General features: G+C 38.2%; 2 protein-coding genes across 3 annotated transcripts in view; both read right to left on the bottom strand.

Annotated features, from left to right (window-relative positions):
- Positions 1 to 2297: 2297 nt before the first annotated feature.
- Positions 2298 to 11039, bottom strand: LOC131351721 (NACHT and WD repeat domain-containing protein 2). The gene is made up of 7 exons (XM_058387229.1): positions 10909 to 11039; positions 10641 to 10729; positions 10148 to 10255; positions 8174 to 8368; positions 7951 to 8086; positions 7347 to 7864; positions 2298 to 7241 (listed from the first exon to the last, which is right to left on the bottom strand). The coding sequence occupies exons 1-7, from the start codon at positions 10958 to 10960 to the stop codon at positions 3555 to 3557; spliced, it is 4785 nt and encodes a 1594-aa protein (XP_058243212.1). The 5' UTR covers positions 10961 to 11039; the 3' UTR covers positions 2298 to 3554.
- Positions 11040 to 13136: 2097 nt separating this feature from the next.
- LOC131351812 (F-BAR and double SH3 domains protein 2-like) overlaps positions 13137 to 16615 on the bottom strand; it is a 96660-nt gene continuing 93181 nt past the window's right edge. Inside the window, exon 21 of one of the 2 annotated variants that reach the window (XM_058387415.1) lies at positions 13137 to 16173. In XM_058387415.1, coding sequence (XP_058243398.1) covers positions 16090 to 16173 — 84 coding nt within the window. In that variant the 3' untranslated portion in view covers positions 13137 to 16089. The remainder of the gene's footprint in view (positions 16174 to 16615) is intronic. The other variant, XM_058387416.1, reaches the window with a different exon arrangement.

Here is a 16615-nt window from a genome sequence, read left to right on the forward strand (position 1 = left end):
TTAATTTATACTGACATTGTACTTCCGCTTGACCTCCAGCACTGATGGGAGTTGTAGTTTTCGACAGTAATTTCCGTTAAACTTAGTAGGACGAAGTTAAACAGATAAACACACAAATACTAACTAAATACTGAAACTAAATAAATAACCAAATAAAAATAAATAAATAAATAAATAAATAAGTAAGTAAGTGCATGCGATTTTCCTATGACATATTTTTATGTTGTTTATGTCATAGGAAAATCGCATGCATTTGTTCTTATTTATATATATATATATATATATATATATATATATATATATATATATATATATATATATAATATAATTTATTTAAATATATATATATATATATATATATATATATATATATATATATATATATATAATTGAAAAAAAAGAGATTCTAACTAGCAACAGTATCACTGTTAGGAATGGAGGGAAGTTTCAGGAAGCTGTATATAGGCTTGCTTTCATTTACATAACACAACAACAAAAATGTTTCATCAGGTTTTACTTCTAATGATTTGATCACTAGGGTGTTAAAATATATACAAATTGCATAACAGCATTGTGTATGACCCCACACACCCCTCACACACACTCTTCACCCCCCTGCCATCTGGAAAGAGGTACCGGAGCATTCGGGCCCTCACAACCACACTGTTGAACAGTTTCTTTCCTCAAGCCATCAGGCTCCTCAACACCCGGGACTGAACTGTACAAAACTCTCTCTCTCTCTGTCTCTCTCTCTCTCCCACACACACACACACACTCAGGACTGAGCTGTACATAACTCTCTGTCTCTCACACACACATACACACACCCACACTCTCTCTCTCTCACCTGTGTGGACACACACACGCACGCACATAACTTATATTGTTCAATACTTATTGCACTACCTCAACCCCTGTGTTTTTCATCTGCTGCTATATTTATATTTATGTTTATTTCTATTTTGCACTACCCCAGCTGCTGCTATATTGTATTTTTGCACAATACATGTTGTCAGGCCCCAAAGTTCATCATCGTCTCATTTTATTACATTTCATTTACATTTCATTGCACATTCTTTTTCTTTTTTTTTCAGTGCTAAGTGTCCTGTGTTTCTGTGTTGTCTTTTTTGTATTTATTATTTTTGCACTGTCTTGTCGTTGCTTTGTTTGCACCTAGCTGCACACTTTACACTTTATGTGGCTTGGACAAACTTTCGGTCCTAGCTTTGTGCTGTTCTTGTGTTTGATCTTTATGTTGTATGTTTATGTAGCACCAGATCCTGGAGAAACATTGTTTCATTTCACTATGTACTGCGTCAGCTATATGTGGTTGCAATGACAATAAAGCTTCTTGAATCTTGAACTAACAATTAGTTTTTTTCGACAATAATAATTTGTGACATTGTCCATCAGAAAGCAAATTATTATGTGAATCTGCTTTAAACAAAACACATTTCTTGAGGCTGAATCCAGTGTCCTTTTCATCACGTCTAACCGGGAAAAATGCATTAGGAAAAATGCTTCACTCCATTCAAGTGACGTTTACAATAAAGTACAATATGTAATGTTGATGTCTTAATAATATGGTTCAGTTTAGCCAATAAGGTTGAGGAGAGTCCTGTCCAGTCAGACTTCAAGCTTGATTAGTGGGTTGTTGTAATCGTTGTACTCTTTAAGCCAATATCACAAAGTTATTAGCAAAGCTGTAAGTGTTTTTATCATCATCATGCCAAAGTGGGTTAAATATGATGTTCTCCCTATAAAAAGGTAAGTTTGTTTATACGCCATTATTCTGATATAAAATTCTGATGCCATGTTTGATAATTAAATAAAATGTATACATGTAGCTAACGTAGTGTGTGTGTGTCTGTGTGTGTGTGTCTAAATAGTGCTCTTTGCACTAACCCATTTGTTTTGGGTTTTCTGTTTGTTATTGTATTAGTTAGCACAGTATGCATTTTGGGCTGGTATTTTTTTAAATGGGCGGGGTTTAAGTTGTATTTGGGTTAGAAATCTTCAGTCCAATCTGGCAACACTGGCTGAATCCCATTTAAAGCCTCAACAAATGAAGACTAACATGATATTTTATATAATTTTACCTACATGGGTTTGCAGTTCAATCTTAATATATTTTTGTAAATTGAGTACAGTGGAATGGTGCAGGGGTCCACATGTAAGACAACACCTAGAGACAATAAATTATACACAATTAAAAGTAGGTGTACCATTTATTTGACAATATGGAATACACACACGATTAGCATGTTATTAGCTAATCAGCATGCTAACATGTTTCTATAAGATAGCATAATCAACTATAATAATATACTTTGTCTGTATTATATGGCAATTTATTTTACAGGTGTAACAGCATGGACCTTATTGATAATAAGACCTTTTAATAAAACGTATTAGCACTGCATTGAATTGCTTCTCAACGTTAATGAGTGTGTTAGAATATCCCTGTTCATGCTGTCCCATCCAGGATGTACTATCAGTACCAGTGTGCTGTTGGAGAGGCAATAAGGCAGGACATACCAAAAGAATAGAAAAACTGACCAGGAAAGCTGGACAGGTCATTAAGACCAACCTAGACTCCCTGGATTTGGTTATTTAGAAAAGTAAGCTTATCCTGGACATTGTGCCTCAATCCCTCCATGAACAAACCTTCAGCTCCATGCTGCAGCAAAGATCCATACTTCATACCTCCTGTTATCAGTCTTTATTAAATCATCCACCATGTGCTGTCTATGATTGTAGGCACACAGACACATCTCCATAAAATTTACTCTACATTTAAACATTTATTCTATGTTTATATATTAGAATATTTATTCTATGTAACCCTATCTATCTATCTACACTATATTGCCAAAGGTTTTGGGATGTCTGCCTTTACATGCACATGAATGTAATATGGAGTTGTCCCGCCCTTTGCAGCTATAACAACTTCAACTCTTCTGGGAAGGCTTTCAAGAAGGTTTAGGAGTGTGTTTATGGGAATTTTTGAACATTCCTCTAGAAGTGCATTTGTGAGGTCAGGCACTGATGTTGGACGAGAAGGTCTGGCTCACAGTCTGCACTTTAATTTATCCCAAAGGTGTTCTATGGGGTTGAGGTCAGGACTCTACCTCAAGACTTGGTCAAGTTCCTCCACACCAAACTCGCTCATCCATGTCTTTGTGAACCTTGCTTTGTGCACTGGTGTACAGTCATGTTGGAACAGGAAGGGGTCATCCCCAAACTGTTCCCACAAAGTTGGGAGCATGAAATTGTCCAAAATGTCTTGGTATGCTGCATTAAGTGTTCCTTTCACTGGAACTAAGGGGCCGAGCCCAACCCCTGGAAAACAACACCTGAATTCAATGATTTGGAGGGGTGTCCCAAAACTTTTGGCAATATAGTCTATCTATCTAAAATAGTGTTAAAGAGATAATTTCATTATTACTGTTCATAATTCAGGTAAATAATTTGAATATACAACAAATATACTAAATGAAATACAAGTACATGTCTTTCTAACAAAATTAATAACAGAGCAACGTTAAACACATCTACGGGAATTCAGCCCAAGTAAGATTAGGGTTTGGCAAAGGCAACCAAACCACAGGTTCTTCGAAAGGGCATATGAGTTCAGTGCTCTGGCATTTAGCATTTGCATTGGTGTAACCTACTTCTGTGTCATTAATAGCGTACACTCCTACAGCACCATCCTCAAAGCCAATATACACACAAAACCTCTTAGAGAGTGTTAGAGCAGTAACATTCTTACACAGGTAGAACCTGCCCACCGTCTTCCCATCTGTTACCCGAATGATAACCAAGATTTGCTTTCTATGGAGATCACAAGAGTAATTCTGACACGTCACACCTGGGCTGCAGATATATACTACATATTTATCCAAAATATCCGCAAATGGTTGGCAGACTGGTCCCTCAGCATTCACTAAGCACAGTTTACCTTGGCAAACATCCAAGACATTTATCTTGGATCCATCTACAGAAATGATGCCATAACATCCATCTGATGAGAGCTTAAAGAGATGTGGTTGATACTCATAACACTCTGAAAATTGGAACTGGTGGCAAACAGTGTCTTCTGTCAGTTTCCATGAGTACAAAGCTCCTGAACTGGTAATCACAATCACATAGTCTGGATAGTCAGACAGTATGTGGAAGGCAGCAACACTTGGCCAGTCAGAACAGGAGAATCGTTTGCTGACATAACCAGACCAGAGACTGACAGCAAGAAGAGCCCCTTCATTAATACCCAGAAGGAAAGTACTTTCTGGGGTAATGACAGCATCTCTGAGATAATAGTGTATGGTACAAATCACATGTCCGTTGCACAACTTCCAGACCTTTGACTGGCCTGTTTCTGATAATGACACTGCAAAATGACCTTTTGGAGTTATCAGTATGTGAGATGCTTGGCTGCCATGGATTCGGTAAATGTTCTCAGGGGTACTGGTGTTCCAAACATAGATATCACCAGAGGCAATGGTGACCATGTAAACACCATCTGCTGAAAGAGTCAAGGTCTCTACAGGACCTTGGTGAAGCAGGTGTCCCTCCACTTTACCACCCAAAACTGTCCACTTCCACACCTGCTCAGACCCATCAGTAGTATAAAAATGCTCCTCCTCTGGTTCCACAATGACTTTCAATATTTTCCCACCAGCTTTTGGAGTGGAGGCTGCTAATGAAATAAGATCCATGTCCCAAATAACAACGCCTGTGGTTGTCACTGCTGTGAGGTAAGTATCCCTGGACTTGACAAGTTTGAAAGCTTGACTACTTCTTACATCAAGGTTTAATAGGCATTGACCCGAGACCCAATTCCAGACCAAAAGAGATGGGCAGTTCTCCATCAAAGCAATGATGAAGTGTGCATCATGATCCAGAATTGCTTGCACAAATGTTTTACCCTTAGGTGCGTTGAATTGCTCTTCGACAGCTAACAAAAATCCATGAATCATATGAATCTGTTGTCTTTTACAGATGAGAAGGTTGTTTTCTATGTGGTCTGTATTTAACACCTCTTTCTTGTTGCAGCTCTCCCTCGTTGTAATAAATACAGGCTTGTTAATGTTCTTCAGGTCCCATACAAACACACTTCCTGAGCAGTCAATACATGTAATTGTCGCATCATTCTTGTGAACAATGAGATCACACAAAGCTGTGCCTAATGAACAAACAAAGGAGGCCAAAAGACAACCATTTTGGGAGTCAAATATACTGACAGTACCATCGTTCTGTCCACAATAAATCCTGTGACCATCACAAGTAGACATACATGTTATACCATTGGAGCAGTGGACTGGAGCAATTTCTGTTCCCTCAGCAAACACACTGACAGAATTGCTTTCCTTTGAGAATACATATGTCTTGCTACTGGCCATCAATATACCATCAATGCCCTTTAGTGGTTGTTTTATCTGTTGGTTTTGAAGTTTCTGGAGGAACGACGGAGCATTCATGTTCAATGACAGGAGGCTGCCACTTTGTGTAGAGAGAACAAATACATTTGCAGAACATCGGACATCTGTAAAGTGTAGTTCAGAGGACTGGGGTATTCTGTAGCCTTCTGAATCACTTCCATTCCAGATCCAAGCAGAGCCATTGTTCTGAATTACTACCACATAGCCAGACTGAGATACACCCGCTTTTGTAATGGGAGATTCTTCAACTGCTGGCAGTGCCCAATGTGTGGCAGGCACAGAGGGTGTAGGACATAATACCATATTCACCCCAAGATGTCCCATTGAGCTATCGTGTTCTGCTGGGCTTACAGATTCCATTAATTCAGGAAGAACTTTGAAAAGGGGGATGAGCTTGGCCTGCATCACCAAAGCCAAGTCAGCAGAGCAGTTCCCTAGCAAACAAGCTGTAGTTTTCAGTATAGAAATCAGGAGTCTGAGTTCCCTGGAAAACACTATTTGAGATGTCTTCTCTAGCCAGAATACCAATTCATCTACTAACTCTGCACAGAACATTGCATTAAGGAACTCTTGTGATATCATCACTCTAACAAGCTCCTCAATATTTCCAGTCTCCAGTAAGTGGAAAGGCAGTTCCTGCAATTTCCTTAGATTGGGATGTGCACACTCAGATGAACCAGACATAGTCTCAACAGACATGGAGGGCTGAAATGTCCATGGTTGACCAGGAACTTGCCTGTCAGGATAAATCTTCAATGGCTTGACATTTTGGCTAGGACTTGAATTAATGAGCAATGGTTTCACTGTACCACGTGCCCAGCAGCCACTAAAATAGTTTGCTATCAACAAGTGCAATTTTTGTTGATTGTCTAGGCTCAGGTACCTCTTATGGATGACTAACATAAAGTGCCTGCTGACCCAGAACAGAGTTTGTGTGCCTAATATGTTTTGTGGTTTCAGAAACCCCCTCAGGTCTAGCAGTAACATCTCTACCACAACCTCCGGGACTCTTAACTTATATGGTGCATAGTTGTCTGCTGGGAGGAAGGGTAGGAGAACCTCATCATCACAAGACAGAATATCAGTCAGTTCAACCTCTGTCAAACCAAACCTGGACAAGGTGAGATACTCTAGACTTCTGGTGACTATTATCTTTCCATACTTTTCCTCAAGGTGGTCCAAAAACCGACCGATATTTGTGTGAACCCCTGGGACCAATGTTTCAGGTGTGATCTCTAAGTCTGAACCCCAGTAACACACCTGTCTGTAGAGAAGCTCCACGTACATTGGGAGATCACATTGTTTAAAAGCTCGATTCACATACATCTGTTGGCCAGATGTTATCTTTCTGTTACCTGCCGAAAGGAGACTTGTCAGCATCTGGCTACAGCTCTTGCTAGTTACTGGCTGTAGGTCAAAAAACAGTGAGGATTCTGGGTAATATGTCTTTATAGCAGAGAGAAGCCCAGACTTTGTTGGTGAAGATGAAATTATGAGCTTAACATTAGAAGGTAATTTCTTGGGAAGCCAGGTTAAGTCCAGTGGTCTATGTGTATCAGGCATTTGGTCAAGCCCATCTATAATGAGGATTAAGCCATTTGGAGACTGTGAATTTGTGGTTAGGAGGTTGTTGAAAGTTTCTTTCAAATGAAAGACATCTTTCAGATGGGCGTTGTACTGCTGACTGTGGCATAAAGAAATTTGCTGGCATATGGCCCTGAGAATTTGTTTCAAAGAGCTATTAAAATCTACAAAGTGTGTAATAACCACAGGGCTCTGGTCCTTTATCCATGTTTGAATCTGCAAGAAAAAGTTATGCTATTAGTTATACTCTATACTTTATCTATGCACAGCTTAAATGAACAAAATCCACATCATAAAAACCCATGTAATTGAAAAAAGTACCTGACTTGCACAGTGGGCCAAAAGTACACTTTTGCCTGTACATGGCCCACCAATTAGAATAAATGGATATTTTGTGTCTTGTTCCAAGTAAGCTCTTATGTGGCTGACTTCTGCTCGCTCAATTCTGTATAGAGTGGAAAGGGTATGACACAGGTTTCTCTGCTGGGAGAATGAATCATGGATTTGAACTCTTTCCTTCACAGTACTTTGGTCTATAAGACTTATAAGATCTGAATAAAGCTGGTGGCTCAGCTCTTTAGCGTAGCTCTGTTTATCATCACACTCACTGTTGTTAGTGCTGGTGTATATCAAGGCCTGCTGGGTTCTAACCAGGTTTGGTAGGAAATTATCACAGAGCTGTGACAGTCGGAACAATTGATTTTGGTCCTCTGGAAATGGTTCATTTCCTTTCTTCTTCTGGTCAGCCTTTTTACCAGTTTTGTAAACATAACAAATACACCTTTTGATATCAGCACCAGATTGGCCATCCAGTGCAAAACGGAGGTCGTTCTCAAGCCCTGAAAGTATAAAAATCAAATTCAGTTTGTCTGTGCATTCCAAAATACCACCTAGGAAAACAAAAATTCTGCGGAAACACACTTACTTGATTGAAAATATTTCTGAGCATTTTCTTGGTCAATACTGCCATCTAGAACACACTGGGTGATAACCTCATTTAAGATCTTCCTCCCTTTTGCAAGTACCTCATCCCAAACATTCTTGTCAATTTTCTGCCCTGGCTAGAGGCATAAAAATGTCAAGTACGTCTTCATTCATGAATTATTTCATGTCTCTTTCATTAATCACAATATTCATTAAGGCTTTACCTGTGAATTATATTTATGATGTTGACTTTGCAAGCAGAATGACGGGGGTATTACGTTCTCATCCTGTCTGTAGCATTGCTCTAGGACTTCAGAGCTGAATCCCATCTCCTGGCAAACCTGCAGCACTGTGAGGAACTCAGAAAACTCCACCTGTTCTGGTAAACATGCAGCTCCATACTGCGCCCCCACCAGACTCTGAAAATGACAAGCAGAGGAACAAATTAGTACATGAGAATATATTCGGTTTGTGTGATACCACTCTTCCAACAATGTTGGAACGGAAAATAGCTAAATGGAATGGTCAAAAAACTAACTGAATTTGATAACCATGGCTTTCTGAGAAAGCTAAGGTCATAGTACTGATTGGGATCTTATTGTTTGACTAGATAAATGAATAAAGACTAAGCAAGATTAAGACTAGATAAGTGAATAAAGGCTAAGCAAGTTTAAGACTAGATAAGTGAATAAAGGCTAAGCAAGTTTAAGACCAGATAAGTGAATAAAGCCTAAGCAAGTTTAAGACTAGATAAGTGAATAAAGCCTAAGCAAGTTTAAGACTAGATTAATGAATAAAGGCTAAGCAAGTTTAAGACTAGATTAATTAATAAAGGCTAAGAAAGTTTAAGTAATTTGCTTTAGTGTTATGTTATTTTCTTAGAATCTTAGAATACAATGCTGAGACATCTAAGGTGTTGCATTATTATTAGTAGTAATCAGTGGTGGGCCATCAGGCCCAGCAAGGCCTTCTTGATCTGAATCACTGTCTTGCATTTAAATATATTTGATGTATTTTTCCATGAGTGTGTATTAAATTATTGCCAATAGTCTATTTTCTACTTTTCATAGCTTTTCTCTTGGTTGCGCTGCTTCCAGTAGTGTATATTTATGATAAGAGTATTTATCCAATCATATTTCAGCCAGTGGCTGACATCATGTGTTGCCAGGGTGAAAGAAATCTGCCTTAAGGCGTTCAGAATCAATAGTGCAGGCGCCTGTAGTTTAAAATAAATGGCAATGAAATTGTTACATTAACCAATCAGATTTCGAGTTGGCGTCACTGGGGCCATCTAGCAGGCATACGATTACGTCAGCAATTTCCCGTCCTTTGATTGGATAATTGGAGTAGTCAGAGGCAGCAAACCACACAAACTAAATAAAATATATACAGCTCTGGAAAAAAAATGAGACCACTGCATAATAATCAGTTTCTTATGTTTTTTCTAAACTCAAATTCAAAATATAACTATAGTTGTTTAGAGTGTATATTTAAAGGAAATGACAACACATCAAAATAACCCAAAATCATGCAGTATTTGCAGAATTTTAATAACTCAAATAAAACAAAATGCAGATAATTTGTAAACTGTTTGTGTAAATGCTTTGGCTAAATAACATTAAGAAATCAGTATTTGGTGGAATAACCCCGATTTGCATGCGTTTTGGCTCCATGCTCTCCACCAGTTTTTCACATTGCTGTTGGGGAACTTTATACCACTCTCTTTGCAAAAAAGCAAACAGCTCAGCTTCGCTTGATGGCTTGTGACCATCCATCTTCCTCTTGATGACATTCCAGTGGTTTTCAGTGAGGTTCAAATCTGGAGATTGGTCTCTTATTTTTTTTTCCAGAGCTGTATATTTTAACTCACAATGGCTGACAGAGGAGAAGAAATCGATTTGGTTGCAGACAAATGCATTTTCAAGGCAGACTGTAATAAAATGGACCATTCCTTGCGAGGTGTGAAATACTGTAGCCTAATTTCTTTTTTACATTGCTATTTAACGGTTGATTAAATACCGGTGAAGGCCTAGGTGTGAAATGCATGGCCTGCCTCTGGTAGTAATTTAGAACCTGTTTCCTTACTACAAGCACTTACCACTAAGTTCTTTAAATAGCTTATCATTGAGAAAAGACATATGTGAATGTACATGTATAAATCGATATTGAGTTGGAAATGAAAAATAAGCACACATTACCACAAAGAAAGGGCCCAGCGAGTTCTGCCGACACTCCTCAATTAACTGCAGTCGCACCTGCTGTGTTGGCCACCTATCTGGGTTTGGTTCTTCATAAGGATCAATAACCTGCACAAAGAAGCCTGTCAATATCGCTTAACCTGACCCCGAGTTTACTCTTCAATAATAATGACAGCTTATCATATGATCCTTCCTTTGTTTCTCTTTATTTTGTTTGCATTTAGCAGCATATGGTGCTTAAACAATTTCACTCTAGCATCACCTAGAATCTGACATTAATAATTAAAAAGTATAAATAATTGGACAGAATTGGATAAAAAAAAAAAAAAGTAACAAAAACTTCCAGAGAAAAATAGAGCCAACTAATTCACAGTTACTCCTTTCATGTTCACTGACTCTTGTCCTTGTCAAAAAGTAGAACAACACGCAAGAAAGTCAGTTTAAGTGAGAGAAAAATTTTTTTAAAAGAAGGAACTGCATAAAAATGACTTGCCCTGAAGTCTACTCCATGTTTATGTCTGCAGTGGTCCCTTATTTTAGGGAACACATGCTCCCTCAGTACCTTCCTTTCTGTTACAGAGTCTGAAACACATAGTCAACATATAAAAAAATATATGTCTACAGACCAAACATAAATAATATAGAATATATGCAACATAATAATCCGCCAACAATCTCTAGTTAACTATTGTAGTGTGCAATCCATACCTCGTGTTTTAACACCATTTTCTACTTACGACAAAAAGAAAAAGTGCACGTACCATCGGGGTTGGAACACAAGTAAATTTTCACACAAGCCATGTGTCGAAGCATTGATCCAGGAATCCGTATCAGAAAAAGAAAGCAACAATGAAACGGACAGATAGATCACTCATGTTTCTTGTTACACTCTAGACTGGAAATATGCACTGGGTAAGAGGGACAGGGGAAGGAGCTGCTGCTGTGACTCTGAAGCCCCTCCTTCAAATTCCTGGGAACAATTTTGTCTTGATTTTAATATGAAAATGTGGGAATTTCAACACTGACAGTTCCTCAACCTTAGCTACAGATCTCCACAGGCAGGTTTTTACCACCTCAGCTCAGGGGTCCCTGGTTCGAGCCTAAGCTTGGGTTACTGTCTGTTTAGAATGTCTTCTGATCCCTCATCAGGATTGATGCACAGCTTTTTATAGCATTACTAGCTGGTTCTGTTTCCCAAAATATCAACAAACTTGTATGATATGTGAGCATCATGGATTTTCTGTCTTCACAGTGTATGTTTGAGATATTTTATATAGGTCGCTTTAAGAATTTTTAGAAAGTCATTTCACAGATGATGAAAAGGTTATGATTTTAATTCATCCTACTGATTCAGAATTTTTGATGAAGAATTTTTAAAAGAATTGATATTTTGTGTGAAATACTGATTATTGGACTGCAGTGTAATTTTCCCAACTTTTACATTTATTATTGAAGTATACAGAAATGCACAAACACCTGCACTTGGTATTTTAAGCAGTACTCTAACAGGATAAGGTTATAAATCTAAACTATAAACACTTGTAGAATGTACATTATTCATAATCACACTCTCCGGTGTTTATAATAATTTATAATCAGACTCTCCGCTGTCACCCAAATGAGGATGAGTTCCCTTTTGAGTCTGGTTGCTGCCAAGGTTTCTTCCTTTTTCCATCTAAGGGACTTTTTCCTTGCCACATTTGCATCAGACTTGCTCATTAGGGATAAATACAAATCAATTTAAATATAATTTATAAATTTAATATTAATCTTGAACTTTTTGGACTATATTTCTTATGTTAAAAGCACTACACAAATAAAATTGAATTGAATTGATGACTAGCAACTGAAACATTTTTTTTTTTAGCATTTATTACGGCATATATACTGATTAGGCATTACATTATGACCACTGAGAGGTGAAGTGAATAACACTGATTATCTCCTCATCATGGCACCTGTTAGTGGGTGGGATATATTAGGAAGCGAGTGAACATTTTGTCCTCAAAGTTGATGTGTTAGAAGCAGAACAAATAGGCTAGATGACTGGATCAGGGCATCTCCAAAAACTGCAGCTCTTGTGGGGTGTTCCCGGTCTGCAGTGGTCAGTATCTATCAAAAGTGGTCCAAGGAAGGAACAGTGGTGAACCAGCGACAGGGTCATGGGCGGCCAATGCTCATTGGTGCACATGGGGAGTAAAGACTGGTCCGTGTGATCCGGTCCAACAGACTAGCTACTGTTGCTTAAATTCTGATAGAAAGGTGTCAGAATACACAGTGCATCGCAATTTGCTGCATATGGGGCTGCATAGCCCCAGACCAGTCAGGGTGCCCATACTGACCCCTGTGCACCAATGAAATCACAAACAATCTTTTATATCACGTGGATGGCTGGGAAAAGCCACCAGGATGCACTATGGGAAAAAGGCAAGTTGGCGGAAGCAGTGTCATGCTTTGGGCAATGTTCTGCTGGGAAACCTTGGGTCCTGCCATCCATGTGGATGTTACTTTGACACGTACCACCTAAGTATTGTTGCAGACCATGTACACCCTTTCATGGAAACGGTATTCCCTGATGGCTGTGGCCTCTTTCAGCAGGATAATGCGTCTTGTCACAAACCAAAAATAGTTCAGGAATGGTTTGATGAGCACAACAATGAGTTTGGAGGTGTTGACATGGCCTCCAAATTCCCCAGATCTCAATCCAATCGAGCGTCTGTGGGATCTGCTGGACAAACAAATCCGATCCATGGAGGTCCCACCTAGCAACTTACATGACTTAAAGGATCTGCTGCTAACATCTTAGTGCCAGATACCACAGCACACCTTCAGGGATCTAATGGAGTCCATGCCTCGATGGGTCAGGGGTGTTTTGGCAGCAAAAGGGGAACCAACACAATATTAGGCAGGTGGTCATAATGTTGTGGCTGATCGGTGTATGCGTTATTGTTAAGATACTATACACAAACGTAAGAAACCAGTGATCATTTTCTCATTTTTTTATTTAACATTTGTACACAATAAATACAAATTACTTTACAGCTATTAATATGCAGAAAGAAATGTCTTGACCTGTTCTCTGTCACTTCCACTGCAGCAACAGTTCGATGTTATTACACCATCTTTTTCTAGCAGTGTCTTTCAAATGAAATAAAATAAAACAAAACAAAAAGGCATTTAAAAATAGAATGATATGAGTATATGGATGAAGTTAGTGCAGAAAGCGAAAACTCTTTGAAAGGAAACTGGGAAAGAAGAAAAATCAAACCAAAGCCGATCTCTGAGAGGAGCTTTCTGATGGGATGGGCCATAAACTTCAAAACAAGTTTGATAACATTTAAAAGATCTCAATGAGATCAACATGGAAACAGGCTGCAACAAAAAAGACTTGACATAAGGGCAGATACGCCAAATTTGTCCGTTCTATTCAAAGAAAATCCAAAACATACACGTATCCGAGACCCCCCCCCAAACCCCCTCGAAAAAATCTTTACAAGCACCATTCTTAAGGTGACATTATTTACTTTACTTAAGGTGACATTACTTTATTGTTAATAACACTAGTAATGCTAAATCTCTAGAAAATGGGTGATTTCTTACTCCTGGAGGAAGAGAATAAATAGCAGGACTGTATTATTTTAGCAGACAAAACCACTAGGGTATAAAACACTGAATTTAAAAAAACAAATCAGAGCAAAACAAACACACACACACACAAATTTAGGCAGCTATGCTACACAAGGGTCCTTTGATGGGATGCAGATATAAAAGTCAAAGATAACAAAAAAAGAAAAAAAAGAAAAGCCATACAGCTTTTGGAAAAGTGCTGAGATACACGCTATGCCATTAAACGTAGGCATGTGCTGATACCTTGGCCTGATGTAAAAGAGCACTGTGTTATTTTTAGCGAAGGAATCTAAGATATGTTTTTGTACAGAATGTTTCTGAGTAATGCCTGGTCCTCGAAATTAGTTTTTATGATTGCACTCAAAAAAGGCAAGGCTTTCTCAGACATTCTGTCAAGCTAGCATATTTCACCAGCCAGCTCGAGGCAGCTGGAAATATTCTGAATGTTTTAAAACCTGTAGAAATCCTGTCAGGTTAGCTCTCAGCCAGCTAACTAGTGCTACACATGAATATTGTGGACATTTATGCAAAAGGAATTCAATTTTTTCTCTCAGAACTTCAGTCCGAATAGCTCATGTTATACTAGCAAACTAGTGGTAGCTGTGAATATTGTGAAAATCGATCTAAAAGAATTCACCGAACAGGTTAGCTCATGTCTAGCCAGCTAACTAGCATTAGCCTGTTTACTGTGAACTTTTATGGGATATGAATTCAGAATCCTTACAGAATTTTTGAATCCTCACAAATTATCTGAAAGTATACAGGCCAGTTAGTTCTTTCGTCTTGCTTGAGGATTTCCAAACATGAAGTGCCTTTTGTGGATTGTGACGCTATTAAAAATGTTTTAAAAAAGTGTGAAAAACAGATGGTGGACAGATTATTTTATGTATTATGTATATTATGCATATAAGCAATAACTGAGGCAAATATTATGATATAAAATAAAAGTCAGCACATGCCTAGTTAAAAATATGGTTAAAAATACAGATATGGACTGATGATGATGATGATGATGATAATAATTATAATAATAATAATAATAGGTATTCAGTACTTCAGAATGAAATGGGAACTGACCATCGGATTTTAATGAATTATGATTTTTCTAGAAGAACAATACTATTCAATGTATGAGATAGAAATAGAAAAAAAAAATAGCTGCCCCTTGTACAAAGGAAATGCACTTAGGACGCTAATTACTATGAAATGGCCAGGACCCATCTGCCAACACACTCCATTAGATTGAGGCGCTGCTATTGTGATGAGAAAGCAAGATAAGAACTAGGAAGGAAAATGAAGCACTTTAAATAATGCTCGCAATATTGATTGGCATTTGCAAACAGGTTAAGACCACATGATAACTGGCTAACGGCTCGCTCCCAGGGACAACACACGCCAAAAAAAAAACAAACAAAACAAACAAACAAACAAAAAAAAACCCCTCCATTGTCGGTCTTCCTTTTGACGACTAAATATTAGTTAATACGTACAAATGGCAGTCTTCTTAAGGACGAGCTGAGAAAAGGCTAATATTGATGTAATTAGTACTGTACTCAGATTAACACGATATGGAGGAGTTATCCGTTCGGGTAGAGGAGCGACAGGAGAGGAAAAAGAAAATGGAGGATCCAGCCCTCATTCTCTTGAACGTCCTCTCATCCCTTCCTACCTTGCCAGTTTACCCTTTTATACACAACTGCCTTTGTCCTCAATTGTTCCTTTATATTCCAAAAAGCATCCACTGTTACAAGATATGAAGAAATGTTGCACATATTCTGAACATTCCTATGACAACAGTAATGTACTGTACTAATACAACATTAAATACGTATGGTAGGACTACGCGTGGCTGAAGACGGGGCAAACTTAATCACCCACACCCACTGTACACCAAAAATGCCCCTGCAAATCCACCGGTCACCTCTGGATATTGCATTTTCTGCTGTTGATGAGCCTGCTGGATAGGTATATGTGCAAGTTAACCAACCAGGCTTTATTACTTTTTATATTTTCTGCCATCTTGAATTTGTAGAGCACGACATTTTTGTAACTGTGAATGCTACAAATATTTTGGCTCTACAAATACAAACACAAGGATTGGTTTTTGGCATGAAAAGGGTAAAAAGGCACCAAACAGTCTGTGACGCCATAAGAGGTGCTTCCAGGATTAGCAGGGAGGAGTCTTTGAAATGCAGAGTCCACCTCGTTCAGAGTGCTGGAGGGGTGGGCTTACAGGTAGCCCCACCCCTTTGAAGCCAGTAGGAGGAGTTTGAGGTCAAACGTAGATGAGTCCTCTAAAGAAAAGAGCGGCGCTGTTACACCAGCGTGATCTCTACTTCCTCGGTTTTGTCCACTTGTCTGCGAGGGTGTTGTTTCGGAGGAGGAGGAGCAGCACGGACCTGAGGAAAGGGGAAATAAAACAAGCGGCACTCATTCCATGGTCGATTATGTTGTTGTTGTACATAAGTTTATTTATATACAGTATATCAGCTTCATATGCCTATTAATATAGTACAATACAATATATTGAATAAAAAAAAGGTAATTACCTTGGCCAAAAGAACAATATTTTATACACAGAATACATTTAAATGTACTTTTTATAGGTGGGTCCTCTGTGGTTTAATAATAATAATAATAATAATAATAATAATAATAATAATAATAATAATAATAATAATAATAATAACAATACTACTATTACTAATAATCCATTATATTTATGTGGTACTTTTAAATAGTACTACTAAATAATAGTAAATAAGGTGTAATTTTGGACAAAGCAAAAAAAAAGAAAAAAGAAAACATCTCATAATTTCACAGATGGCCCAACAGATGGCA

Source organism: Hemibagrus wyckioides, linkage group LG04 (genome assembly GCF_019097595.1).
Source record: "Hemibagrus wyckioides isolate EC202008001 linkage group LG04, SWU_Hwy_1.0, whole genome shotgun sequence".
Taxonomy (NCBI): Eukaryota; Metazoa; Chordata; class Actinopteri; order Siluriformes; family Bagridae; genus Hemibagrus; species Hemibagrus wyckioides.